General features: G+C 46.8%; 1 protein-coding gene across 4 annotated transcripts; it reads left to right on the plus strand.

The window, feature by feature from the left end:
* Nucleotides 1–373: 373 nt before the first annotated feature.
* ACSS2 (acyl-CoA synthetase short chain family member 2) lies at nt 374–27,236 on the plus strand. 4 transcript variants are annotated; one of them, XM_072631328.1, is made up of 19 exons: nt 384–679; nt 2,855–3,050; nt 16,772–16,863; nt 18,022–18,125; nt 18,222–18,294; nt 18,581–18,656; nt 18,742–18,856; nt 19,614–19,652; nt 22,996–23,133; nt 23,226–23,396; nt 23,589–23,722; nt 24,059–24,191; nt 24,264–24,320; nt 24,492–24,572; nt 24,844–24,952; nt 25,171–25,239; nt 25,827–26,003; nt 26,147–26,221; nt 26,363–27,236. In XM_072631328.1, exons 1-19 carry the CDS (start codon nt 502–504, stop codon nt 26,488–26,490), a joined length of 2,145 nt encoding a protein of 714 aa, XP_072487429.1. In that variant the 5' UTR covers nt 384–501; the 3' UTR covers nt 26,491–27,236. The 4 variants fall into 4 exon arrangements, with proteins under 4 accessions (XP_072487430.1, XP_072487429.1, XP_072487431.1 ...); XM_072631330.1 differs by lacking the exons at nt 384–679; nt 19,614–19,652 and adding exons at nt 752–860; nt 2,267–2,435; XM_072631329.1 differs by lacking the exon at nt 19,614–19,652 and having other exon boundaries at nt 374–679.
* Nucleotides 27,237–27,523: the final 287 nt, after the last annotated feature.

Raw genomic sequence — 27,523 nt, forward strand, 5'->3', positions numbered from 1 at the left:
CCCCACGTTTAAGGGATCAATCACTTTTGGAGGTTGAAGGTGGTGGTGGTGGATGTCTAGGTGTACTTAAGGAGGTTCCATTTCCAGCCTGGAGGAGAGGGTTGGGAGTTATTTGTTTTCAGGGATTCTAGCCAGGGAGCCCCCTTCCCCGCCTCCAGAAAGTGGGGTGATAGTCACCTCTTCTAGCGTTATCACACAGAGGGAGCTCACGTTCCGCCCATTGGTAGTCCCGACCATGCCCCGCCCACAAGATCTGACCCCTCCCATCTCCTCTCTCCCTGACCAATCTCCTTCCTTCGTTTGCTATTTGGGCTCCACCCTGGCATGACCCCGCCCACCCCTTGATAACCGGACCACGCCCCTTGGAGACCACGCCCCTTCCTGTTTCGCCCCGCCCCGCCTTCACGGGCGGGGCTGTTTTCCCACCCCGGAGCTGGGCTGGGTTAAGTAGCGGCTGTGACTAGGGCTGCCGGACACAGAGACGGGCTGGGACTGGACGCGATGGGGCTGCCTGAGGAAAGGAGCGGTACTGGGAATGGCAGCGGCAGCAGCAGCGGCAGCGGGAGTGGGGAGCGGGCGCGGAGCTGGTCCCCGCCACCGGAGGTCAGCCGCACGGCGCACGTCCCTTCCATGGCGCGCTACCGGGAGCTGCACAGGCGCTCGGTGCTGGAGCCTCGGGGTGAGCGCGCCCGTCTGCGCCTGCGCCTCCGCGCCCCAGAGGGTGGCTGGGCGGGGGCGGGCGGGGTGTTGTGGGAGCGGGGAGACGCGGAGAGGAGAACGGGGGTGGGGAAGGCTGTAAGGGGAGGATGAGCGGGAGTCCGAACCGACGGCGCGAGGGAGTTGGTGGGAAGGAAGGACAGGTGACGGGGGAGACCTCAGTTTGACCTGGAGGGTGAATGGGGTGCCCAGGGGACCAGAATTAGAGGAAGGGGCAGGAAAGGGGAGAGATGGAAGGGAAAGGACGGAGCCTTGCGCTCCCCTCCTGCACCGCCTTACCTTCCTGATGCCCCAGTCCTTCAGATTGTCCTGTTTATGCCTCTCTGTACGCCTGGGTGTGTTACCCCAGTGAAAGCTTGAGGGCAAGGCCAGTGCCTGTACGCAGGAGACAATAAATTATATTGAGTGGAGTTAGCAGTTAGGAGACCTAAGTTCTAATCTTTATGACCCCAGAGAAGTCATTTGTTTGAACTTCATTTTCCTTATTTATAAAATGAGTTGAGCTAAGTGATCTCTTGAGTTTCCTCCCAGTTCTATTTCAGCTTCCTTCCCTATTTCTTCGATTCTTTAATTTCCAACTTATTTTCGGGAGTTTCTGCCTCTCAGGTCTTCCCTCACCCAAATTGTGCCTCCTGACTGACTTTCTGTGACTTAGTGACGTTGTCATCTCCTCAAGTCATTCAGACATGAAACTTTCATCATCAGAAGTCTTGTTTGACTGCTGCCTCTCTCCGCGATGCACATCCAGTCACTGAGTCCTGGTTATTCTCCTTCAAAATGTGGTTCAAATGTGTCTTTCTGTTACTACTGCCAACCCCTTGATTCAGATCTCTGTTGCCTCTCCCCTGGACTGGACTATTAACAATAGCCTTCTAACTTCCTGCCCCAGTCTCTCCACCCTCCTATCCATCCCCTACTTTCTGCCAGTTTAATCTTTCCTATAAGCAGTTATAATTATGACACTTCCCTGTTCAGAAACGTTCCGTGTCTCCCAAGCTTAATCTGGCAATTCAAGACCCTTCACAAGCCAGTCTTCTCAGTGTCTCACATACCATGCTTGTTCCTGTCTCCATGCCTCTGCACATGTCAAATCTACAGTGGTTGCCGTTGCTTCTGTTCCCTTTATGAACCTATTCCCACCTCCTTTTACCACTCTAGACCATATCATCCTTTATTTGCCTGTTCAAATCCAGCCTCTTTCAGGAAGCCTCTCTTGACCTCCAAAGTACACACTGATTAAATGATGATAATCAATAGCTCCCATTCTCATTGTGTTTTATGGTTTACAAATTGATTTATGTACATAATCTCATTGGAACCTCACAACAGCCCCATGAAGTAGATAACCCCAGTGTTATCGCCATTTTATAGATGTGGAAACTGGCTTACCTGAGGTCCCTGAGCTAGAAAGAGGTGCCTAGGGACCAAGTCCCATTTTCCTTGTTCTCTCTGCTGTCCCCCTCATTTCCCCTCCTTGAATTCCTATAGCATTTACAATCTATACCAAACAATCTACCTCTTGATGTTATCTGTCTTGTGACAAATGCAGCAAGAAGAAGAGAAAGCTTCATGGGGGCTCAGAGAAAACTGGATTTGAGTTAAGCCTTGAACAGTAAAGAGGCAGTGTGTCACAGTGGATAAGAAACTGACCTCGGAACCCAGAAGACTTGGCTTCAAGAATTGTCTCAAACACAAACTGGCGATGTAATCCTGGGCAGGTTACTAACTTCTTAGTGCTCTAGACAGCTCTTTCAAATTGTAAATTGCAAAAGAGATTAGGACTTGCATAGGAAGGAGTTTCCCCACTCAGGAGTTATCCCATAGCAAGTGAAACCACAGGGTCCAGTCCCTAACCCTATTCCTTTGAAGAGTAGATGTGGGACAGGTAAAGAAAGGAGGCAGTTGTGGAAAGGGAGCAGTGGGAGCTAAGAGGTGAAATTAGGGTCTAGTGGGGAATAGGGAGGAGCCCAGTGACAGTTGCAGTTGGTGGAACTTCAGAGGTGAGAGAAGGTAGATGGGGGCAGACTGGAACGGAGATGTTTGGACTTGGTCCCTAGGCAGTTGAAAGTGATTAAAAAAAAAATTAGGATTTCTAGGAAGCTGAGTAATAATAATCTGACTTTCTTTTTCTGTACAGAGTTTTGGGGAGATATTGCTAAGGAATTTTACTGGAAGACCCCATGTTCTGGCCCCTTCCTTCAGTATAATTTTGATGTGACTAAAGGGAAGATCTTCATTGAGTGGATGAAGGGAGCCACTACTAACATCTGCTACAACGTGCTAGACCGAAATGTTAATGAGAAGAAACTTGGAGACCGAGTGGCCTTTTACTGGTAAAAAACATCCAGTTTCTAGTCTCAGGGAAAAGCACCCCCAGCAGCATTAGCCAGAGTAAAGACTAGGTTGAAAACAGGAAGAGGGCAACTCTGGCTTTTCTCTCATTCATTCATGTACATGGGGACCAGACTGTCCGTGCTCTTCCTTCCTGTAATCTGCTGCCATCCCCACTGGAGAGTCTCTAGACCCAGTGCCCCTTTGTTAGGTATCATGCACTTAAATGTGGATAGGACTTTGCTAATATTCTGGGGTTTTTTCTGCCTCCCTCAGAAGGTGCCCTAGGAGAGTGCTGAAGGTTAGGGTGAGTAACAGTCCTGGTTGCTTAGTCTTCTGCAGAATGGTATGCTGGAAAGAGCCCTGGCAGGCATTAGGAAACCTGGGTTCTAGTCACTTTAGATTAGTCACTTAAACTCTCTGGACCTGAGTTTCCTTATTTTTTAAAATTTGCCTGCCCCAAGGCTCTGATCTTTGTGTGAATCACAAAAGGCATAACACTGGATATAGAGTCAGAGGACCTCATTTCAAATCCTGGCTCTGCCACTCAGTCATAGCCTTTGTGGGTATGTCACTTCACCTCTCTGAACCTCAGTTCCTTATCTGTAAAATAAGTTTGAACTAGATGATCTTTAAGGTCCTTTCCACCTCTAAGTCTTTGGTTCTGTGAAATAAGATTGTGGCCGTGAAAACACTTTGAAAAGTAATTAGTGCTCTCTAAGCATGATGGGCAGTTATGGTTATCTTATATTTATTATTATTCCAATCTTGTTCTAGCACCATTCAGCTGTCTTCCCTTGGTCACTGCTCAGGTTCCAGCTTGCGTTACTTTCCTGTGGGCTCAGGCTACCTCTTTAGCATTTTAGAGACATCATAAACCATTAAAAGCCAGCCAGGAATGAACGTTTAACTGCCAGAACCTAGGACACTTTACATGGGCACTATTGCCAGGTCCTTTATAGTGCTACATAAGTATTAGCTGCTATTATTGTTACTTGGCTGGAGCCCAGAAATCTTGTGTCCACGTTGAAGTCCTGTGTCTACCCCCCTGGGTTAGGTACTATATGGAGACAGACTGGAAGAGCAGAAGTTATTTATTCAAAGGGCAAGAGAGGATCTAGAAGGCACACCGGAAGAGATCAAACATCAGTTACTCAGTCAATAAGTATCCTTATTGAACCTACCGTGTGCCCAGCCCTTGACTAAGCTATATCATGGTGGAGAGGAAGAAGACCTGATTGTTGCTCCTAAATGTATCAGTCTAATTGGGAAAATAAACTGAACACAGGAAACAAATTCGAGAGAACAATTAAATGCTATTTCAGAGAAATGAGGTGATCAGAGGTTTCATAGGACAAAAGGGGTTTGAGCAGAGCCTTTAAGAATATGTAGAATTTGGATGGTGGAACAGAAAATGTCTTCCAGAGAAGAGGATTTGTGTGAGCTAAAATTCAGAGGCCATAAAGACTATGGATATGTGGGGGGATTAGAACACTGGTCTGCCTAGAGGGTATATGAAGGAAAGCAGTTGGGGGTTAGGTTGAAAAGTACCTAGATAGTGAAAGCCCTGAATGCTGAACTAAGAAATTTGGAAATCATCCATGAGCAACTGAAGGATTTAGGGGCAAAGGAATGACACAGCCAGACTTGTTCATTAGGAAAATTAATCTGGCAACCTGTACAGGAGGGATTGCAGAAGGCAAAGAGAGCAGTTAGATTCTTGCAATGGTGCATGAAATAGGTAGTGAGGGTCTAGTTTAGGGTGGAGAAATGGGTATGGATTTGAGAGATTTTGTAAAATGGGCTTTATTGGGCCTTGATAAATCTGCATCTAGAACTTTTAGTTTTGAAAAGGTATTAGCTTCTTTGACCCCAGAACCTTATATATCCCTCATCCTCACCCCAAACTAGTCAGTAACCCTAGCCTTCACAGCTATTGGGCTTCAGAAATAGGACAGTGTGTGTGTGTGTGTGTGTGTGTGTGTGTGTGTGTGTGTGTGTGTGTGTACACATGTGTGTACGTGTACTAAAAGTAGGCAGGAAGGGGAGGAGGGAATGGGGGCATTTGGGCACTGGGGTGGGGGTCTGAAGCTTGGTCAGTATTAGAGGAATAGGGCTGAGTTTTGAAAGGGACTATAGATAAGGGGCCATCACTGATCCTTTAATGATTTCTGCATCACTGCCTCTAGCTGTGTGGCCTTAGGATGTTTGGGGGAAGCCCCTAGTCTACACTCCTACTTGCCATTTCTTGTGGGCCACCTCCCTTCCCTTGCTCTTAGTGGTCTGCTACTGTCCTGAGTCCCATGCAGCCATTGCTATTTGTAAGGGAATCTGGTATTGCAGCGGGATGGTGGCTGGGGCTAAGAGCCTATTGAAAGATCTCCCTCCTTCCCTGGTTGGACAAGGTCAACTGAAATCACTTTTCCCCTTATTGCCAGCTCCTGGACCTATTTCAAACCTTCCCTTTGAAACTAGAGATGCTGAGGAACTGTTGACCTTGTGGGTAACCTTGAAGGCGCTGCTTGCTCTGACCTTAAGCACCAGAGGGCTGAGCTCCTACAGATGGCCCTGAGCTTTGGGTCTCAGAATGTGAGATTTAGGATCCTAATTAGGGTGGGGTGGTGGTGAAAAAATCCACAGAGAAGGAAGAAGCAAGTTTTGGTCATGATAGGAAAATCAGGTTCTGGGTAGGGGTTCCACATATCTGGGGTATATCTAAATCCGTGTAAGTCCCTGTGTGCGTTTGGATTGAGGAGAGTGCGGATGTACTCCTTGTTCAAGGGCTATGTGTGTGTAGAGGGGCAGAGAGAGAGACAGACTCACTCTGTTTTAGCCCAGCGTCCATGGCATCTCTAGGCAAAGAATCACTAAGGTCGCAGGACCTTGACTTAAAAAGTTCATCCTTTTCCTGTGCCCCCTCTTCAAGATGCCACAGTCTCCTCAAGTGTCCTGGCTGTATCCTTTCTCTACTCTTGCTACCAAAGGATGAGGTCCCAGATTTGAGAGAAGGAAGGGGTTTTCCTCTCTGTCCCAGCATCATTCTTCTTTTTCCAGATTCTGTATCCAATGGGTTTACCCTTGTCACCATATTCAGCCTGATTGCCTTTTGTAAGTGGTGACTTTCTCCCTCCATGGTGGATCCTTGGTATTTTTAGAACCTACCCCATGAGGAGGCAAGACTGAGTCGGGTGGGTAGTTACATCCATGTTCTTTGGCCATGCTGAGTGGCTTCCTCTTCTGGGTGGCATCAGTTCCATAAACATTTGAGAAGGATTAGGGTGATTACTGAGGATTGAGAAGGATTCTCAGTATAGGATTGAGAAGGATTATCCTCTTTGCCTCTTCAGGCCTCATTTTCTTCTGCTCTACAGTGAGGGAGTTGGGCAAAATCCTTTCTAGCTCTGACATCCAATGGTTCTATGACTCTGTCTTGCTGAGAGGAAGGAAGTGGTTTTCAGGAGTTCTTTTGCAACATTTAAGGAGCTGTGTGAGAAGAGGCACATCTCCCTTTCCTGTCTCCCTGGACTTAAGTGGGTATTGCAGTTAGCAGATGATGAAGATCAAGAGAGGCTGCAAACTTCACAGGGTGGCAGTACCCTGGGGGTCACGCCAGGCCCCAGGCCAGGTCTGAGCCTTGGCTCAGAGGCTCCGTAATTTGATCTTATCCATCGTCTTAAAGGTGATCAGGCTGCAGGAATCTGCTTCCCATTAATCGCACAAACCAGAGATTGATTAACTAGATGCCAATGTATTAATTTGCAATAGGAATATTCCTGGCTCCAGAAATGTTCTTACCTGTCTGTAGGGTGCTCTTCCTTTAGTGGGTAGATGTGTCTATTCAGGAAACCCAATCTGTCAGAAAGTTTCCTTGGTAAGCATAGAATCAGAGCAGAAGGAAACTGAGTGGTATTATGGGATGTTGCTCTCAAGCTAAAATAGCTTGGTAAACTTTCTCTAGCCTTAAGGTCATTTCTGACTAAAGAAGGTAGGCGTCACCGTCACCTAGAACTAGAGTAATTTCTCTTCCAGGCAGTGTAGACACTTTCTTCCTCTTGGGTTCTCCAGGCACCATGCAGACCAATTTCTTCTGCCATAACAACCTTAGCTCATGAGGAACAAATTATAATTAATTATGTGACACCTTTTCTGAATGAAGTGAGGAGACCCTTAATCTCAACCAGAACCCATTAACAAACCATTGCCTTACTGACTTCTCATCCATTCTGTATTCTTAGTGCCTATTTTCATTGGGTGGTATTTTCTGATTTGATTCCCAATTCTGGAAGTAGCCCCTACCTGCATGCTTCTATGATGTGACTGAATAGGCATGCAGGAGACAATTTGGATGGATGCCTTGGGGGGAGATGTCCCCTTCTCACAGAGGTTGGATTTCCACTGACTCCCTAACTGCCCACCAAGGTCACTCATGGAATACTAGCCATGGAGCTGGAGATGCCCTATCCTTTTCCACTTGTGCTTTGGGAGAGATTGGCCACATGTGCCTCCTGCAGGAAGAGGTCAAATTGCCCTTGTGCTTCTTTCCTAGAGACCCCTATCATAGGTTGTTAGTGCTGGAAAGAGGCCTCAGAAATTTATCTAATCCAAGGCCTCCCCAGTGCATGAGTCCTCTTTACAACATAGTGATAATAAATGACATTTCTGTAGTAATTAAAAATCTGTGAAGTGCTTTCTTCACAACAGTCTTGGAGCTGGGTACTACAGGGCCTAACCTCATTTTACAGCCTCAGAGAAACTAAGTGATTTGCAAAGCCTCACCACCTGTTCAATATTGGAGGCAAAACTGGAGTCATTGACGTCCTTACTCCAGAGTCAGCCGTTCAACAGCTGGGTAACTGACTGCCCATCCAGAGTCTGCTTGATGATTTCCAGTGATGGGGAAAACACTACTTCGTAAGGCTTGTCTTATTTGGTGAAAGGCTCTAATTGTTAGAAAATTCCTCTCTATATTAAACTGAGACCTGCCTCTCTGTAACAGCCTAAGAATTAGCACCTCATTCTGTCCTCTGAAGAATAATATGGTTCCCCTCCTCTACTTAATTCTTTTTTTTTAAATTTACTCAGCATGCACTTATTAAGCACTTACTGTGTGCAAAACATTGTGCTAGGTGATAGGGAATTCAGAGGCAAAAGTGAAGTGGTCTCTGCCCTTGAATTTATCATCCTCTTGATGGCTACAATATGTATGCAGATAAGTAAACACAAATTATTTACAGTGTCATTTTTTAGGGGAGGAGAGCACTAATAGAGACTCAGGAGAGTCCAGGCATAAGAGGTGATGCTTGAACTGAACCTTCAGGAGAAGATCCCATGCTTGGGGGGATTCCCTGTCTAAAGGTAGAGGCAGGAGCAAGAAATAGGCTAGGTTGACCAGAACACTGAATGTACAAGGAAGTATGATGTGAAGAAAGCTTGAAAAGATGGGTTGGAGCCCACGTTGATTTTTCAGAGGAAGGAATTGGGACCCTGAAAAGAGGAGTGATCTGTTAGGGATCACACAACAAATTCGTAGCAGAGCTAGGAAAGAAACCCACTTAGCTTAACTCCCCATCCAAAGGTTTTTCTGCTCTACCACAGTGCCATGATTAAAGCAGAGTTTTGACCTCCAGGCCTGAGTTTAGTTTGGGAAGGGGATATTTCATGCTGGGGTATTGTGTTTTTCCTTGCATTACAGCAGGTAAAGTGGGTGGGGGTCCTTCCCCAAGTGCTGGTGCTTCCCCTTTCCCTTGTTCCACCTGTTACCTGAGCATTGCCAGTCACCGTGAAGTAAGAAATCTGATCCTTCTCAGAGCCTCAGGTTGCTGTTTTCATAGTGTCCTTTTCACATAATGCTACTGGGAGAGCCCTTAGAGATCATCTCATCTAACCCTCACATTTCGCAAATGAGGAAATAGTCCCAGAGAGGCTGAATGACTTGTAAAGGGTCACACACAAGTTTGCTGGTTATAGCTCTATGGCTTGTTCCAGTTCTGCCACCAAGATTTATGATGCTAGAATCATATATTTGGAGCTGGAAAGGTCTTCAGAAGTCATCTAGTGTCACCTCTGTATTTTGCAACTGAGTAAACTGAGGCCTAGAGAGGATAAATGATATGGCCAAAGTCTTGTAAGTAGCAGGTAGCAGAACCTAGGTCCTTTGACTCCAGTACTCTTTCCATTATACTACACATTTAATGTGTGTGACCTTTGGGAAGTCATTTCCCCTTCTGAGCCTCAGGTTACCCATATGCAGAAGGATGGTGTTGGATAGATAGGTACATCTATTTTTAAAATCCTTTTAGTTGCAACATTCCCTGGCTCTATAGTAAATCAGGTTTATATTGGTAGCAAAGAGAGTAGGTAAGCATCCAGCCTTACATATTCTTTCTCACTGAAATCTCTTTCCCATCCTTTATGATTCCTTCTCTACCCATCCAGGCCTCCCAGGCTCCCATGGAATTCTGTTCCCTGGCCATGTGTGTCTTCCCTTTACTTTGCTTCCTCTGTGCTCTCTTCCCTTTTCCTCCATGGCTGACAGTGTCTAGAATACTTTGGCTTAGGAGATTCCCCTTCTGTGAGAGGAAATATGTCTATTCTCTCTTTTCTGTCCCTTTAGTTTGTTTGTTTTTCTATTGCATGAAGTTCAGCTTCTTTTTAGTTATCTTTTCATATACATTGTTAGCGATGTAAATGGTTCTCTTGCTTCTGTTTGTGTCACCCAGTATCCCTGAATCTCATTTATAATAACAGCTCTAAGGAGTTACTAGATTCTGTTTTAATTCCTCCAGTAATAAAAGCTTCATTACTCCAGGAAGTACCTCGTCATTGCAGTGTCCTGATGATGGAGAAGCTCTTCCTTATATATGTATTCCTCCCTATGAAGCCACAGAATAAGCCCAGTCATTCTTTACTATGACAAAGAGTTGAGCACAGGGAGCATACTTCTTGTAAATCTTTTTAAAACTAAAATCCCCAGGCCTATCAGCTGTTCCTTGTAGGCTATCTGGAGGACGTCCAGACCATTGTCTATCAATCGTTAACCGTTCCTTGGGGAACATTCTTTTTTTTATTATTATTATTTTATTTGTTTTCAGTGTTCTACAATCACTTCTATGTGACTTAGATTTTTTCCCCCTCCTTCCCCCCTCCCTCCCCCTTACCTTCCCACTCCCTCCCTGAGTCACCATACAATTTTATATAAGTTCTACACATACATTCCTATTAAATACATTTTCACTTTAGTCATGTTGTATAGAAGAATTAAAATGAACGGGAGAAATCATAAAACAAACCAAAACATAACACAAAAGAAAATGACCTACATTCTGCGATCAAATTCCATACTTCTTTCTCTGGGTATGGAAGGCATTTTGCCTTAAAAGACCATTGGGAATTTTTTAAGTCCTTATATTGCAATGAAGTTCTAAGTCTACCAGAAAAAATCCTCGCACACTGTGGTTGTTGCTGCGTATAAAGTTCTCCTGGTTCTGCTGCTTTTGCTTGGCATCAGTTCATATAAGTTTTTCCAGGCCTCTCTGAAGTCTTCCTATTCATCATTTCTTATAGCACAATAGTATTCCATTACATTCATATGCCACAGTTTATTCAGCCATTCCCCATTTGATGGGCATTCCCTTGATTTCCAGTTTTTGGCCTCCATAAAGAGTGTTGCTATAAATAGTTTTGTACATGTGGAACCCTTTCCCATTTTTATGATCTCTTGGGAAATGGTCCTAGAAGTGATATTGCTGAGTCAAAGGGTATGCACATTTTTGTAGTCCTTTGGGCATAGTTCTTATAGAACATTCTTGTAGGAAGTTCCCTCCATTATTTTATTTAGGTCTCACATTACCTGTGTCCATTTTACAGATGAGGACACTTACTCAAAGGAGGCACATTATTTGTCACACAGAATTAGTAGTAGACTCAGGAGTAGATCTCAGATCTCCATTTCAAATGTCAGTCAAACATTTATTAAATGCTTACTATGTGTGAAGCACTGCACTAAGCAATAGGGATACAAAGAAAGACAAAAGATGGGCCCTGCCCTCAAGGAACTCAAAATCTAACAGGGGAGATAACTAACAAGCAAATATGTACAGACAGGCTATATACAGGATAAATTAGAAATAATAGAATTAAGAGAGATTGGCACAGGCTTCCAGTAGAAGGTAGGATTTTAGTTGGGATTTGAAGGAAGCCAGGAGATGGAGATGAGGAAGGAGAGCATTCCAGGAATGGAGGATGGCCAAAGAATGAATGCTCAGTGCTAAGAGATGGGATATCTTGTGCATATAACAGCAAGGAACCAGTGTCACTGGCTTGAAGAGTACTTGGTGGGAGTAGGGAAGGGGGAGGGGAAAGGTCATGAAGAGCTTTGAATGCCAAACAGAGGCTTTTATATTTGGTCCTGGAGGTTATAGGGAGCCATTGGAGTTTATTGAGTATGAGGGTGATATGATTGGACCTGCATTTTAGGAAATTCACACTGACAACTGAAAACAGAATGATCTGGAAAGGAGAGACTTGAGGCAGGCAGACCCGCCAGCAGGTTACTGCAGTAATCTAGGTGTGAGGTGATAAGGGTCTCTGTACTCAAGTAATGGTAGTATCCAAGGAGAGAAGGGGCATATCTGAAAGAGATTGCAAAGGTGAAATCAATAGGTTGCTTATGGGGTGTGAGAGATAATGTGGAGTCAAGAATGACAGGTTGTGAGGCTCAGGAGATCAGAAATGTTGCCCCCTACAATAATAAGAAAGTTAAAAGGGTGAAGAGGTTAGGGGGAAAGGTAATGAGTTCAGTTTTGGACATGCCGAGTTTGAGATTTCTATTGGATGTCCATTTTGAGGTGTCTAAAAGGTAGTTGAATATATGAGACTGAATATCAGCAGAGAGGTTAGAGCAGAGTAGGCAGTTTTGAGAAGCATCGGCATAGAGAGGGTAATTAAATCGATGGGGGCTGATGAGATCACCAGGAGGGTGTGGGGCAGAGCCCTGAGTGACACCTATGGTAAGAAGGCATGATCTGGATGAGGATTCAGTAAGAGACTAAGGAGTGGTTGCAGAGCTAGGAGGAGAAGAGGGTATAGAGGAGGAGGGAGTGATCAGCAGTGTCAGAGGCTGCAGAGAGGTCAAGGAGAGTGAGGACTAAGATAAGACTAGTGGATTTGGCAAGTAAGACACCATTAGTAACTCTGAAGGGAGCAGTTTTGATGGAGTGATGAGGTTGGAAGCAGGATTTTTTAGGGGTTAAGAAGAGAGTGAGAAGAGAACGTGCAGACACCTATCATAGATGACTTTTCTGGGAGATCTGCTACAAAGGGCAGGAGAGATAGAGGATGGCAGCAGAAGGATCAGATAAGGGGTTTTTGAGATTGAAAGTGACATGGGCTTCTTTATGGGCAGTAGAGAAGGAACCAGTGGACAGGGAGAGACTGAAGATAAGTGACAGTGAGGATGACGGAGGGAACAACGTTGGGGGAGACAGGATGGGATGGGATCACCCCTTTGTCTGAGATAGGGTGAAGGGGGAGATCATGGCTGAAGGCTTCTGAGTGATATGAGAGGAGGTAGAGAAGAGGGAGTGTTGGGTGCAGGGCTTCAATTTTTTTCTGTAAAATATGAGGCAAGGTTCTCAGCTGAGAGCCTGGGAGGGAGGAGGAGGAGGTTTGAAGAGGGATGAAAAGATTTGAAGAGTCATTGGAGAGTGGGAGAGTGAGTTGGTGAGGGATGTATAGTAGGATTTCCTAGCATCAGGGAGGGCCCAGTTGAGGTTGTATGCCATATATTTATAGCGGATACAGTCAGAACAATTTCTTAATTTTTTTCCCACCTTCAAATATTTGGTAGTACTTGTGTAGGAGTGAAGGCAGCAGATGGTGGGAGTTATCTAAGGCTGAGGCTTGACAGGGTACAGTTGGCAGTATCTTAAGGGGTCCAAGGATTCAGGAGGACAGTGTAGAGTTAAACTGGGTAACCAAGGGTTCAAGATGGAGAAAAGAAGAGAGAGTGGCTAGTGCAGGGGTGATAAGATAGCCTGGGAGAAAATTGAGAGGCCAAAGGATTAGAGGTCATGGTGTGGAAGAAGAGCAGGATTTGCTATGGGAAGGCAGAGAGGTGGAAAGCCAATAGATTATGGTCAGATAATGTTTCAGAATTCTTGCATGTGGTAGTGATGGCAAGAGCAAGGGTATGATCATTTTTGTGTGTGGCTGAGGTGGGGTGGAGGAGTGGGTCAACTTTGCAAATAACTGTACAAACAGGCCATGGTGTTCTTTTCATTATGCCATGCTGTTTCTCTGAGGGCCAGGGCAGACATGTACCTGAGCTTCCTTGGCAGAAGGCCTGGGGAAGCCTGGCAGGAGGCCTGAGGGGTAGGCAAGAGACCTCTGGGTCTAGGACTGAAATAGCCTGAGGAGGGGTGGGGTGGTGTTGGGGCAGGAATGAGACACCAGGGCAAAGCAGGGAAAGGACATTGTGACACCAGCTAGCCAAAACTGAGCTTCATAGATGGGGCAGGGACCCTTCCTTCTCATCTTCTCTATGATGCAGTAGGTTCAGTAAAGGTATAGTATCTCTCTTGAGGTAGTCATATAACATAGAGAGCAGGAAGTGACCTTAAAGATCATCTTGTGCAAGATCAAGGAGCTAGAAATCAACAGAGCCAGGGTTTGAACCTATATCCACTGCTCTTTCCCAAGACTGTGCAACCCCTTTATTTGAAGGGGAGGAAACTAAGGTCACAGGCAGAAAATGGCAGAGCCAGGTCACTTGGCTCCTAGCCCAGGACTCTTTTCAAAAAATTGTTTAATTTTTGTTATTTTGTACTTGACAAACACCAATTAACATGAACATTTCCATACCCAAAGAAGAACTGAAAAATAGGATCATATATAAAACTGCAAATCTCTGTTGTGAACCCAGTACTGTTTTTAGGTCCTCACTATATACCTCCCCTTCCAAGTTCCTGTTTTCAGCTGCCCATTCACAGAGTTGCAATGATAGACACCCCAGGACCAGCTTCTCAGCTCCACCTACTTCCTCAGGTCTATCTGTGATAGCTCATGACTCAGGTGCCTTTTTTTTGCTCCACCCCATGTAATTTTCCACAATCCCATAGCCTAATATGACAAATGATTAAACCTACAGTAGTAATGCAGACCATTCCTACTGGTTTGTAGGTCACCTGGCCCTTTCTTTACTAGTTACCAGGGTCAGAACTTTCACTTCCTCGTCTGAAAGAGGCTCTTCAGAGGAGATGTGAGGTAGGACTTTCCCAGCTATGTTTTGCCCATTAACTGTTCTTCCCTTTCCTCCTGAGCCAAACCCTAATCCAGATTCTGAGGGTAGGAGTGATCAAGGTTATTATTACCATCCTTTAAAAGGAAACAATTGTTTAACAGGTGTTATGAATCTTTCCTGAGTAGCTCATTCACACTGCAAACTCTGGAATTTACTGTGCTGCAGGAGGGGAGATGAAAAGATGAAACTTGTCCCTGTGTAGTGACTAGTTAAAGAAACAGGACTCGTACATGGTATCGTCAGAAAACCAGATCAGACAGGATAAAGTTGGGTGTGTGGTTCAGGCTCCCAATTATTATAGAAACTCAGAAAGGTCAGTGATCATTGTGGGCTAAAGTAATTGTGGAAGGCTTCATGTAAGAGGTGAGATTTGAACCTTGATTAAAACTCGGGGAATCATCTATACTAAGGCTAGTTTAGCCCTGCTGATGGAGATTGTCTCTTTGTGAGCCTGTTTTGCTTGGATTCTTGGTTAAAGGGCCCTAGGGCTTACCTCTGAGGCCACTAGGTGTCTGAAGTAGACAGAGCACTGGGCCTGGATTCAGGAAGAGCCAAGTTAAAATCCAGCTTTAGACACTTATTTACTAGCAGTGTGACTGTGAGCAATTCATTTACCCTCTGTCTGCCTCAGGATGCTCATCTCTTAAACGGAGACAATGAAAGCACTTACCTCCCAGGGTTGTTGTGAATATCAGATGAGATATATATCAAAGAACTTAGCACAGTGCCGAACACATAGTAGGCACTTAATAAGAAGTGCATGTTTCCTTCCTCTTCTAGGTAAGATTAGAAATTTGTCTACCCCTTGGGCTGAGCTTTGACCCCTGTTAGAGAAACAGTATTTATGGCTGGCCTAGAGCTGGATTTTCTCAGAGAAAGTGAACACTAGGAAAAATGGGATAACTATCAATAATTCAGGATAAGGATGGATTGGCATCCCTCATGGACTTGAAATGGCTGTACGTATGTTTCATACATGCAAGTATGTTTGTGTATGCCTATTCATATGAACATTTGGGTAGGTTTATGCATAAGGTATGTCTGTTTTATACAGGTTTTATACATAGTCTGTTTAATACTAGTAATATACTATGTATTTAAGTTCCAGTTTTCCAGAAATTATTTAGTTTATCAGTGTATATCCACGTCATTCCTAGCTTAGAGAGATGTCCATGCTAGCATAGTTCCCCATGTCCTCTGACATGACTCTCCGCTCCAAGATTTCAGTTAGCATTTATAAGAGTCTTTAACTAGGAAAAGATGTCTTAAAATTCCCTTTGGATTAACATTCCATAATGAAGCACTCAAGTCACCATCTCATGTCTCCAGGACCATTTTCCTCACTCCTGCAGTTAAAAAAAGGGACCTTCTTCCTTTTGTCTTACTCCTTTCTCAGTGGAGCAGAGTGGGTGCTATCCCTCAATCACTTCCTGTGTACAGGTAAAGAGCAGGCTGCCTTTAGATAGGTCAATAACCAGATAGGGGTGAGGGAGCCAATGATGTATGTGAACAAGACAAGTTCTTTATTAAAAGGTTTGGTACCATTCTTAATCCATATCCATAGAGGAAAATGTTATTTTTTAATATTTCTAAAGAAACCAAAAAAGGAAATTTTAAAAATTTGCTTCCTTATATAAATACATATATACATGTAGGTTCATATGGAGGGAGCATGCACACATGTTAGTTCATGTGCATTCAAGTGAATGTGAGTACCCTAATTGATGCCTTCCAGAGGCTTTCCCAAGGCTCTCTGCTATCATGTGTTTGGCCCAGGAAATGGCCTTCCTACCCTGAACACTTCAGGTGCTGGTTCCTTGATCTAAGCTCCCTGTATCTCCCCTGAATTTCTGGGAATTTGGGTTGTTTCCTGATTCCTAAAAAGCCTCTTCAGTGTTCCAGGTTTGGATTGAGGTGAGGAGTGTGTGTGATTGACTTGCTCAGCTTAGCAGTCCTTTAGCTTCTGAAGTCCTTGACAAGGTTAGGACCATCCCATCCTCATCGGATGGGAGAGAGAGCACATTCTTGGGCCTGCTTCTCCCCCTTTCTACTTCTCCACCTCAAGTACTTCTTCCACCTATCTGCTGTGAAAGAGTCTTGGGTTTAGAGGCCCTGAGTAGTTTTTGTCCTGGCTTTCCCATTGACCCAGTCCTTCCTCTGAACAGCACTGGGAGGGAGGAAGGAAGAGGGAGGGATAATCACCCAGTCTTACTGAGTCTCAGAGAGGGATAATGCCTTTCCCAAAGTCACAGCAAGTGTAACCATCTGGACCACATGAGTGTGAGTAGTAGCCCAGACAGAGGAGATCTTAGAGGTCAGCTTGCCTGCCCGCAGGTTGAATACAGTGGTTTACCTTTGTCTGTGGTTTTCCTTGGGGATTTCTAAAGTGTGTCTGTTGACACAAGTTCCCTTGGTGTCTTTCAGGGAAGGCAATGAGCCTGGAGAAGCCACCCAGATCACCTACCGAGAGCTCTTGACCCAGGTGTGTAGGTGTGCTAATGCCCTCCGGAAACAGGGTAAGTACTGATGGCTGAATAAGGCAAGGCAAGCCAGAAAGCTTTTGCATGATAAGCACTGGGGGTGCAAGGGAAGGCAAACAGAAAAAGAAAGTAGTTTCCTCTTGCAAACAGTTCATGATCTAATCGGGGAGAGAGTGTGCAAGCAGCTGTGTACAGACAAAATACAGAGAGGCAAAATTGGAGGTGATCTCAGAGAGAAGGCCCTAAGATTAAAGAACATCAGAAAAGAACCTCTTGAAGAAAGTGGGATTTTAGCTGAGACTTGGAAGAAGCAGGAACATGGAGATTAGGAGAGAGAAAATGGAGGACATGGCATGGAGGACAGTCAGTGAAGATGCTAAGGTTAAATGTTAGGGTTAAAGATGTGGGGTGGAAGAAGACTTGAAAAGTTAAGAAGGGGCCAGATTTATGAAGGGCTTTAGAAACCAAATAAGACTTTCTATTTGATACTGGAGGTAATAGGGATCCACAGGAGTTTGCTGAATGGGAGGAGGGGGCTAGGGTGTTATGATTATACCTGCACCTTAGAAAGATTAAATGGCAGCTGAGTGGAAGATGAACTGTAGCAGGGAGAGACTTGAGGCAGGGAGAACACCCAGCAGGCTATTGCTATAGTCCAGGCATGAGGTGATCTGGGCCTAGACCAGAGTGCTGGCAGTGTCAGAGGAGAACACGACAACAGATTGGATATAGGAGGCGAGGGAGAGTGAGGCTCTGAGAATGATACTTAGGTTTTGATCCTGGGACATCGGGAGGTTGGTGGTAATCCCCACAGTAATAGGGAAATTAGGAAGAGGGAGGGCTTAAGGGGAAAGATAATGAGTTTTGTTTGGATATGTTGAATTTAAGGTGTCTTCCAAACATCCAGCTAAAGATGTTCAATTGACAGTTGGAGATTCGAGGCCAGAGGTCAGCAGAGAAGTTAAGGCTGAATGAGTAGATGTGAGATCTTTCTATCGTCAACATAGAGATGATGATAATTGAATCCATGAAAACTGAGGGAGAAGAGAAGAGGGCCCCAGATAGAGTTCATTGCGACACTCATGGGGCCAGGAAACGAAGGGGGCATAAGATGGGAGAGAGCAAGCCAGAGGGGACAGATGTCTGGAGAGTGGAAGGATCAACAAGCCCATAGGTCATATCTCCTGATTGCAGGCATTCGGAAAGGTGACCGTGTATCCATCTACATGCCCATGATTCTGGAGCTGGTGGTGGCCATGCTTGCCTGTGCTCGTCTAGGTGCATTGCATTCTATCGTGGTAGGAGTCTTAGGGGACAGAGTGTTGGGTGGGGGATGACAAAAACTCTGGGACCCCAATGGAGCTCATTTCCTCAGTTTCCCCTTACTCCCTCAGTTTGCAGGCTTCTCGGCTGATTCCCTATGTGAGCGGATCCTGGACTCAAGCTGTAGCCTCCTTATTACAGCAGGTGACTGGCTCTTCCAGGCGACCTTTCAGCTCCTGGTTGTCTCTTCCCAGGTTGGGGTGGAGAAGTGGGAGGAGGAGGGCTGCACTGACTCTTGGAAGGGGTCAGTGAATCCCTTGTATAGACTCTCTGATGGGAAACCCAGCAGCTGTTCAGGAGAGCCCCCTTCCAAGTGCTTCACCCTCTCACCTGTCCCTCCTCTGGCACTGGGCCCATTGGCTAAGGCCTTCTCTTGCCTCTGGCAATCAGGAGGTGAGAGCTGGGAGCATAAGGCCCACTGTTCCCACAGATGCCTTCTACAGAGGAGAGAAACTAGTGAACCTGAAAGAGCTTGTGGATGAGGCCCTGCACAAGTGCCAGGAGAAGTAAGTATTCTCCTCCAGGCTCCCCCTAGGTTCTCCTTAGGTTCTCCCTGCCTTCATACCTCACTGGGCCTTCTTTGCTGTCTAGGGGCTTCCCTGTGAAGAGTTGCATTGTAGTCAAGCACCTTGGCCGAGCAGAGCTGGGCACAGGTGATTCTCCTAGCCATTCTCCCCCGTTGAAGAGGCCATGCCAGGACTTGCAGGTAGGCCTCTCCTCCCCACTTGCTCTCATCAGTACCTAAAACTATCATAGTATTGTCATAATTACTTCTGGAGCAACTCAGGCAAGGAGATGCATGTAGTCAGAAAGAATGGACAATGTCCACAACAAGGAGATAGCCTGGCTTGGGAGACTGTAGTATGTATGTATTGATTGGGGGTGGGGGAAGGCAGCAGCGTTGAAGTACCAGTTGGGAGCATCCAGCTCCCCTGGGGTTCTAGTTGGTATAAAATCTCCTGGGGGATAGTATCCATTCTTTGTTTGCTGTTGGCTTCATCTGGGGAGTATTGGACTGTGAGATCGGGGACTGACCCTCTTGGCAAAGGATGCTCTGTAGTTGACCCCATGGAGAGCTCAAGTGTGGAGGTTGGGGGATGCCCCACCCCCTTTCTTAGAAGGGCCTCCAGAAAAGAGTCTTGGACAAACAGAGGCAAGCATGGCTACTACCAGCTCCTTTCTGAGCCTCCAGGAAAGAGTCTTGGAAACTTAGTGGTTATTTGTTCACCTACTTACTTTTGGCTGGAAAATGGTAGAGATCAGATTTGGGCCTCTGGACCTAAGAGCTAAGTTTGGGGCAGCTCTGAGGCCCCAGGATTCCTGAGGAGAGGGATCAGAGATCCAAGGCAGCTGGAAGAGTAGCTGAGGAACCCCTGGGTGGTGGCTTGGGGTTGGGGATCTTAGTTCCATCCCTTTGTTACTTCCCTCTCCTGCTCACTGGCCTCTCCATGGGCTTTTAACAGGACAAAACGAAAGAGAAACCCATGTCCAAGCGGCCCCAGGTATCCACTGTCCCAGGCACTGCTTCACTGTGCTCTTGTCTGTGTGTCCATCTGCTTGGCACCTGCTTGCCCTGTTAGTGTGAACTTGAGCTTGCTTCATGGTCCCTGAGATCTCTACTGACCTTAGTCTGGTGATCAGCCATACTACACTATGCATCTGCTATTCTGGGGCTTAGCCCAGTACTTGGCACATAGTAGGTGGTTAATAAGTGCTTTTGAACTCTGACTGACTGAGAAGGATGACAATGTGAGGCACATCTCTCTGGGAAGGGAGCCCAGTAATTGGTAAAACAACCAACCAACTAAACCAAAAAACCAGTGTAATATAGTGGGAGGAGTTAAGGAGGCCTGGGTTCTAGCTCTGACATAGTCCCTCATTGGCACAAATCTTTTCAGTTCAATAAGCATTTATCTAGTACTTGCTGTATACAGGGTCTTGAGTGAGATTCTGGGGATACAAAGACAGAAACAGAAATCCCTGTCCTCCAGGTGCTTACATTCTTCTGAGCCTCAGTTTGCTCATCTGTAAGATAAAGAGGTGGAATTGTTACAGTAAAAATTAGAACTTGAAAGGAACCTAGAGGCCACCTCTTTTACAGGGGAAGCGAGGAGTGGCAGTGAGCTGCCCAAAGCTTTGCCACAGGTTTGTGGCCAAGTCAGGACTTTTCTTTCTTTCTTTTTTTTAAAATTAATTAATTTATTTAACTTTTAACATTCATTTTCACAAAATTTTGGGTTCCACATTTTCTCCCCTTTTGTCCCCTCCCCCCACCCCAAAACACTGAGCATTCTGATTGCCCCTATCACCAATCTGCTCTCTCTTCTATCATCCCTCTCTGCCCTTGTCTCCATCTTCTCTTTTGTCCTGTAGGGCCAAATAACTTTCTAAAAGGTATAGAAAGTTATTTGGTCCTACAGGAAGGACTTTTCTTAAGTTTCCATGATCTGTGGTGGATACCTGTGTACAGCAGGCAGTCCTGCTAGAGAAGAGTCTGCTGGGAATGCAGTATATGCATGCGTACAGGTGTGTATAGCATCAAGTACTAGATTGAGTGGAGGTCACAATATAGGTCATACTTAGAGATGTGAGGTCAGAGAAGAATGGGCTTTGTGTGAGCTACAGTATCTGAGAAATTCCTTCTGGAGGAGGAACTTAAATGATGATAAAGTTAGGATTGTTATCTTAAGGGACCTCTCTGAAGGTTCCTGTGGTAGCCACGTTGGTGTTGGTGGGCTAGAAACAACCAGGGTAGAAACCCTGGCTGCTTTTGTTGTGTATGTCCCACAATCCTTTTGAACCCTGGATCCTGGACAGAACTGGGCCTGTTTTCCGTAGGTTGGTCTCAGATTAGCCATTCCTGGGTACTGGCCTTGGGGTTGGCCCTCAATATATCATGGTATGTAGAGACTACTACCTGACCTCAGTCCAGATTAAATGAATGGCTAAGCTGTGTGTGTGGAGGAATACAAGGAAGGGGGACAAGTAGAAGCCACAAGAGGTAAGTAGAGGATGCCATTCACTAGCTCTGGACAGTGGAGCTGGATCGCATTTTCTGCCCCCACAAGGCCATTTTAGGACAAACTTGAGACCCTTAGACCCTCACCCAGCATATAAACTCATTTCCCCAAGAGATGACATAGTTTGAAAATAGAAGCAGATTTAGGAGGTTTTTGATAGATTGCTGGACAGAAGATATATAAGGCTGAAAAATTTGGATGTTTAGGGACAGCTATCGTGAGGGAGTACCTGGGTCTGACCCTATAAACTAGGGCAGGGAGCTTCAGATCCAGGTGCCCAGGCCCACATGGCGCATGTGTGTACAAAGTCCTCCTAAGCTGCTCACAAGGAGTAGAGGGAACTCCAGCTGGGGATACAAGGAGCTGGGCACACCCAGAAGCTGCTGCAGAACTAACAGGGCTGAGTGGTGTCTGGACCTTTGGGTGCTGACTGCCTGCTGCTTCTAGTGTTTGTGCATATGCGTTTCTGCTCCTACGCTGTGGACACTCATGCATCAACATTTGTCTGCCTCCACTCTGTGTATGTGTGTGAGTGCGTGTTGAGAGCATATTACTGCAGTCTTGGGAGCTGATCCCTGGGGAGCCTGGCAGAACTTCCTGGCTTGAACCACTGCCCCTGAGACAAGTGGTTCTGGGGTGGGAAGGTGAGCTAAGGGGGAGGCTGGTGCCATGCTCCACACTGTTACCAGTGAAAATTCTGATCCTGCCCTCTGTGACTCTCAGAACTCGGTCAATTCCATGGTCTCTGTTGGGGGTTTGTCAAGCACCTACAGTGTGCCCTATGGCCACTGCATTACAATACTTTCTAGGGGGATGCGGTTTCAGCTCTTGAGCTCATTCTGGTTGAGGAGATGTGACTTATACATAGAGCTATATGTTAATGATCATACACCAGAGGATGGAATTCAGGACTGTGATTTAGTCTCCATGGACTATAGCACATCTGGGGAGGGAGATCAGAGTAGTGGGGGTGATCAGAGATTGCTTCCTAAAGGAGGGGATCTTGAAGGGTGAACAGGTTTTGGATGGCAGGGGTGTGGTTATAGGAGAAAGGGGAAGTTGTAGTAACCCTGGTGGGGGGAAAAGAAAATGGGGGTTGGTCAGAAAGGGGGGAAACCAGTTTGGTTGGAGTGGAGGGTTCATCAGAGAGTCATAGGTGAGGTTGGAGCAGGAGAATGGGGCTGGGTTGTAGAGGACATTGAATATTGAGTGGAGATCCTTAGATTTGACCCCCAAGGAAATGGGGCCACCCTAGGTTCCTGGGCAGGGAAGGGATGTCTGGTCCTGTTTCCCCATTTGTGAAATGAAGGCACTGTTGGTGACCTGTAAGGATCTTTTTGGCTCTAAATCTGTGCTTTGGGAAAGTTAATCTGATAGTAAGAAGGCCATGAATTGTAGGGGAAGGGCCTGAAAATGGGGAAGAAGGAAGGAGGAAACTATGACAGCAATCCAAAAAGTTGTTAAAGGGCCGAATGTAGGGTGGTAGTGTCACAAAGGGAGGAGAAATTAGATCTGGAAGACACAAAAGAACTAGATAGGCCCAGTGGCTGGGACCACCCTCAGCACTTCTGGGATTTTGTGTGAGAAGCTGAATGAGGCCCATCTAGGGCTGAGCGGAAATATTCAGATAAAGCCCTGACTGTGCATCTGTGGGATTTGTGTACCAATCACAGGTAGACCATGAAGGGCATTGGTGTCATGGCCATTTGGGGAGTCTTAAGCCTTGAGAATTCCCCTTAGCTTACATGCCAAGACCCTTAGGGCATCCCTCCAAAGCCACCCTGGACATATTTTTTGTCCTCTCTCCCTTCTCCGATCCCTCCAGATCCCCTGGAATCAGGGGGTTGACCTATGGTGGCATGAGATCCTGGGGGATGCAGGGGAGGAGTGTGAGCCTGAGTGGTGCGACGCAGAGGACCCCCTGTTCATCCTTTACACCAGTGGCTCCACTGGCAAGCCCAAGGTTAGTGCTTGGGAGGGTGAGGGTTGGATGAGCATGTCAGTAGGAATGACCCAGGATGTGCGCTAACTTTCTGCCTCACACTCCTGCCACAGGGAGTGGTTCACACAGTAGGGGGATATATGCTCTACACGGCTACCTCCTTCAAGTATGTCTTTGACTTCCATGAGGGTGATGTGTTTTGGTGCACAGCAGATATCGGCTGGATCACTGGGCACTCCTATGTCACCTATGGGCCTCTGGCTAATGGAGCTACAAGTGTTCTGGTGAGACAGGGTGGGCTGTCCAGCTTGGGACAAGGGTCAGGTCCCAAGGATTCTGGAGAGATGGGCCTGGTGGTTTTGGACAGGGGCCTCAGAGAGAGGGGCAGAGACTGTGGTGGTGGGCTAAGGTGTTCCCAGGGGTGAGGCCCTGGGGATGGTTGAGGGAACATGGGGTAACTTCTTGGTTGGGCACAGTTTGAGGGGATCCCCACGTACCCTGATGTGAGCCGCTTGTGGAACGTTGTGGACAAGTACAAGGTGACCAAGTTCTACACAGCACCCACAGCTATCCGCCTGCTTATGAAGTTTGGGGATGAGCCCGTCACCAAGTAAGGCCCAGTCCCTTATCTCACCTTTGCCTTCCTCCTTGGCACCCCTGCAGTGACCCAGAGGCAGTGGAATCAGTTTTCCTCCTTGTAGAGATGGAGTCACTGAGGCTAGTCACAAGCCCCTGCCCAGGATCCATCACAGAAGTGCAAAGTTGGGAGGCTTTGACGACCATTAAGGCTGCCTTTCTTGTTTTATAGAAGGGGAAATTATCAAGTCCTGACACAGACACCAGCTGGGCCCACACCTCCTGATTCTCAGTCCAGGGTCTTCCCACTGGGCAGCAGGGGAACTGGTTGGTGTCCCTGGTACCCAGATCCTTGCTCCTGTTTTCATAGATATAGTCGGGCATCCCTGCGGGTGTTAGGGACAGTGGGTGAACCCATCAATCCAGAGGCCTGGTTATGGTACTACCGTGTGGTGGGAGCCCAACGCTGCCCTATTGTGGATACCTTCTGGCAGACAGAGACAGTGAGTACAGAGATACCTGGGAAGTTGGGGGGCTGAGACCTGATGTCAGGACTGACCTCTGATCTCCAACAGGGTGGCCATATGCTAACCCCTCTTCCTGGTGCCACACCCATGAAGCCAGGCTCTGCGGTGAGTGAGACCAGCCCTGCCCCTAACCTCCCAGGAAAGGGAATGACTAAGGAGGCAGTGGGCAGTTAAGGAGTGATTGCCTCCATGAGTTCTGTGGGCCCTGGGTTCTTGGGCTTCAGTGGGAAACTGAGGATCCCCTTATCAGTGTTTACCCCCTGCCTGTACCTCCAGACTTTCCCGTTTTTTGGTGTGGCACCGGCGATCTTGAACGAATCTGGGGAAGAGTTGGAAGGAGAAGCTGAAGGTTACCTGGTAAGGCTACATCTGAGGTCTGGGGTGGTGTGTAGGACAGACATGATACAGATGATTTAAGGACATAGGAAATAGGACTTGGGCACAATATTTGTGATGTATGACAAGTGACATGGTTCTTTCAGATGATAGGTGACAATGTGTCATGGAAGAGTGATAGGTCATATGTGATTCATGAAACAGGTCACACAGGTGATCTTCTAGTATGTGGGTAAGTTGGGAGAGTATGATACTTAACAGGCATGGTAGATTTTCCTTCCCTGCCCTTCAGGTGTTCAAGCAGCCCTGGCCTGGGATCATGCGGACGGTCTATGGGAACCACGAGCGCTTTGAGACCACCTATTTCCGGAAGTTCCCAGGCTATTATGTAACAGGGGATGGTGAGCTTTTCCACTCCCCTAGCCTCTGATCTCTTGTGGCCAGGTCACCCAGAAAAGGCAGAGTTTTTCCCCCTGGGGTCAGGTAGTATACCTCTCTTGAGCTGCTTGAGCGGGTCTATCTAATATTTTCTTCCCTGGGTATGGGCCCCTGCCTGGTGAGGGCTTCTATGCCAAGAAAGCTATGGGGTGTGACCCCTTGTGCTTCCTGTATTTCTAAGGTTGTCGGAGGGATGAAGATGGCTATTACTGGATCACAGGCCGTGTTGATGACATGCTCAATGTGTCCGGTGAGGGATGTTGACCTGTCTCATTTGACCAGTCCTTTTCCCACCTTACATCTAAACCTAGCCTCAAGTCTGGGACCACATTTTAGGAGGGATATTGACAAGTTGGAATATCCACAAGGATAAGGAAAGAAATCATGACTGATAAAAAGAAACTGGGGATACTTAGCTTGGAGAAAAGCAAACTTTGAGCAGAGAGCTGTTTTCAGACATATGTACGGCTGGGATTAGACCTGCTCAGCTCAGCGTCACTAGGCAGAACTAGTACAAGGGTAGAGATGAAAGGAAGGCAGATTTTACCTAAGCCCAGGGAAAGCAATCTAATACTGAGAACTACTCAGAAGTGGAGGGGGGTGCCTTAGGAATAAACTGACAAGCCTGCTGCCACTAGTGGTGTCCAAGTCGAGGCTTGGGAATGTCAGGCCTGGGAAGGAGGTTGGACCAGAAGCCCTCTGAGATTTTAGCAGCCTTGGACAATCGCAGTGACCTTTGTTCAGTGAGGTAGAATGGATAGCAAATTCAGGACCAGTGTGAGAAGCTGAGATGCTTTTTCTGAGGCCCTGCCTTCTTACAATGCCCATCCTTGCCAGGTCACCTGCTGAGCACAGCAGAAGTGGAGTCAGCACTGGTGGAGCACAAGGCCATTGCTGAGGCAGCCGTGGTCAGCCACCCCCACCCTGTAAAGGGCGAGTGTCTCTACTGCTTTGTCACTCTCCGGGAGGGCCATAACTTCACCCCTACCCTCACTGAGGAGCTCAAGAAGCAGGGTAAGCATCCCTCTCACCCACTGGGGACAAAGATTGCAGGCTTTGGTCCAACAAAAGCAGGACTTGCCTTCCCTCAAAGCCTCCTCTTTGGAGTACTGGTACCTGGCACAAACTCTCAGTAAAAGTTTACTCCTTGATTACAGTTAGAGAAAAAATCAGCCCTATTGCTACCCCGGATTACATCCAGAATGCACCCGGTTTGCCCAAAACGCGGTCAGGTAGGCATGCATCCTTGTTCCTGTGGGTAGGCTGGTGCTGATCAATGGTGGGGGAGCCAGGGTCCCCAGTGGGAGCTGTGGAAAGGGACAGTCAAGTGGGGAGGGAGCTTAGGGTAACCATGATTGTGTCATGTACCACAGGGAAGATCATGAGGCGGGTACTAAGGAAGATCGCACAGAATGACCATGACCTGGGGGATACATCCACTGTGGCTGACCAGTCTGTCATCAGCCATCTTTTCAGCCACCGCTGCCAGACAATGCTATGAACCAAGGTTCCACCCATAGCTCCTTCTCCAGACATCTCTGCTTGACTGTCCAAAGTTGTGTCCCACTCGCCACCCCTTGCCAACCATCACCCAGGAGTACTAACAGGAGATGTAGCTTGTACCCTCAGGGCCAGAAGATTTGGGGCAGGGCCTAGCGCCTTCTGTCTTTGACAGCCAGGGCACAGGATAGGCTGGACCCCTTCCTCTAGGCCTTGCCAGGAGCTGGAGCCTCTGCCAGGGTCAGGTGATGGAGGGGAGTTGGGGGTGGGAAGGGAGCTGGAGCCCTGAGAATGAGGGCAGGTCCATATTCAGCTGGACTGGGTCACAGGCCCTTCCCCAGCAGCGCCAGCACTTACCTTAGATCTGGCTTTAGAAGTTGTTCCTTCTTGACAGCTTGCAAAAGGTGATGTAAAGAAAAAGAAAAGCAAAATCCCACTGCCTTTACTGGTGGAGGCATCCGGAGAGAGAAAGCATAGCCACAAATTCCAGAGGCCACTGACCAAAAACCCACTAGTTTCACCCCCTGGAAGAATTGCTACTCTTCCATTTTCTTGGACCCCATTATGTTTTCTCCCTGGTACAACAAACCTCAGGGCCCTAGGATGTCCAGGTCAGGAAAAGTGAGGGGCTGTTGCTAGAATTTGTGTTGGTCTCAGGTTTGTTTCCTGCCTCCATCACTGTTATTAGGGCTGAAAAACCCCTCAAGCCATATGGTTGGTTGTAAGAATAAAGTTTCTAAAATGGAAGGAATGGATATTCTTTCTTTTAGACCTCAAAACTCCTTTGAATGCAACTGTTATCATCGCACACCAGTGAGTCTGCCCAGGACTCTTCCAAGTAGGGATTCTTACCTGGAGTTCACAGATCCTTCAAGGGATCTATGGATAAATGTTAGGGGGCCTGTGAACATGGATGGGGAAAATTAGTTCCATCTTTGTTGCACTGTTTTTGTTGTTTAGTCATCCCTGTTGTATCTGACTCTCTGTGACCCCATTTGGGATTTTCTTGGCAAAGACACTAGAGTGGTTTGCTT

Source organism: Notamacropus eugenii, chromosome 1 (assembly GCF_028372415.1).
Source record: "Notamacropus eugenii isolate mMacEug1 chromosome 1, mMacEug1.pri_v2, whole genome shotgun sequence".
Taxonomy (NCBI): domain Eukaryota; kingdom Metazoa; phylum Chordata; class Mammalia; order Diprotodontia; family Macropodidae; genus Notamacropus; species Notamacropus eugenii.

Excerpts from the sequence above, each read along its gene's own strand:
- ACSS2 (XM_072631328.1), top strand. The coding sequence starts at position 502 with ATGGGGCTGCCTGAGGAAAGGAGCGGTACTGGGAATGGCAGCGGCAGC. Across the intron at positions 680-2,854 it reads CTCGGTGCTGGAGCCTCGGG|AGTTTTGGGGAGATATTGCT; the intron begins GTGAGCGCGCCC and ends TTTTCTGTACAG. Across the intron at positions 26,222-26,362 it reads TTTGCCCAAAACGCGGTCAG|GGAAGATCATGAGGCGGGTA; the intron begins GTAGGCATGCAT and ends CATGTACCACAG.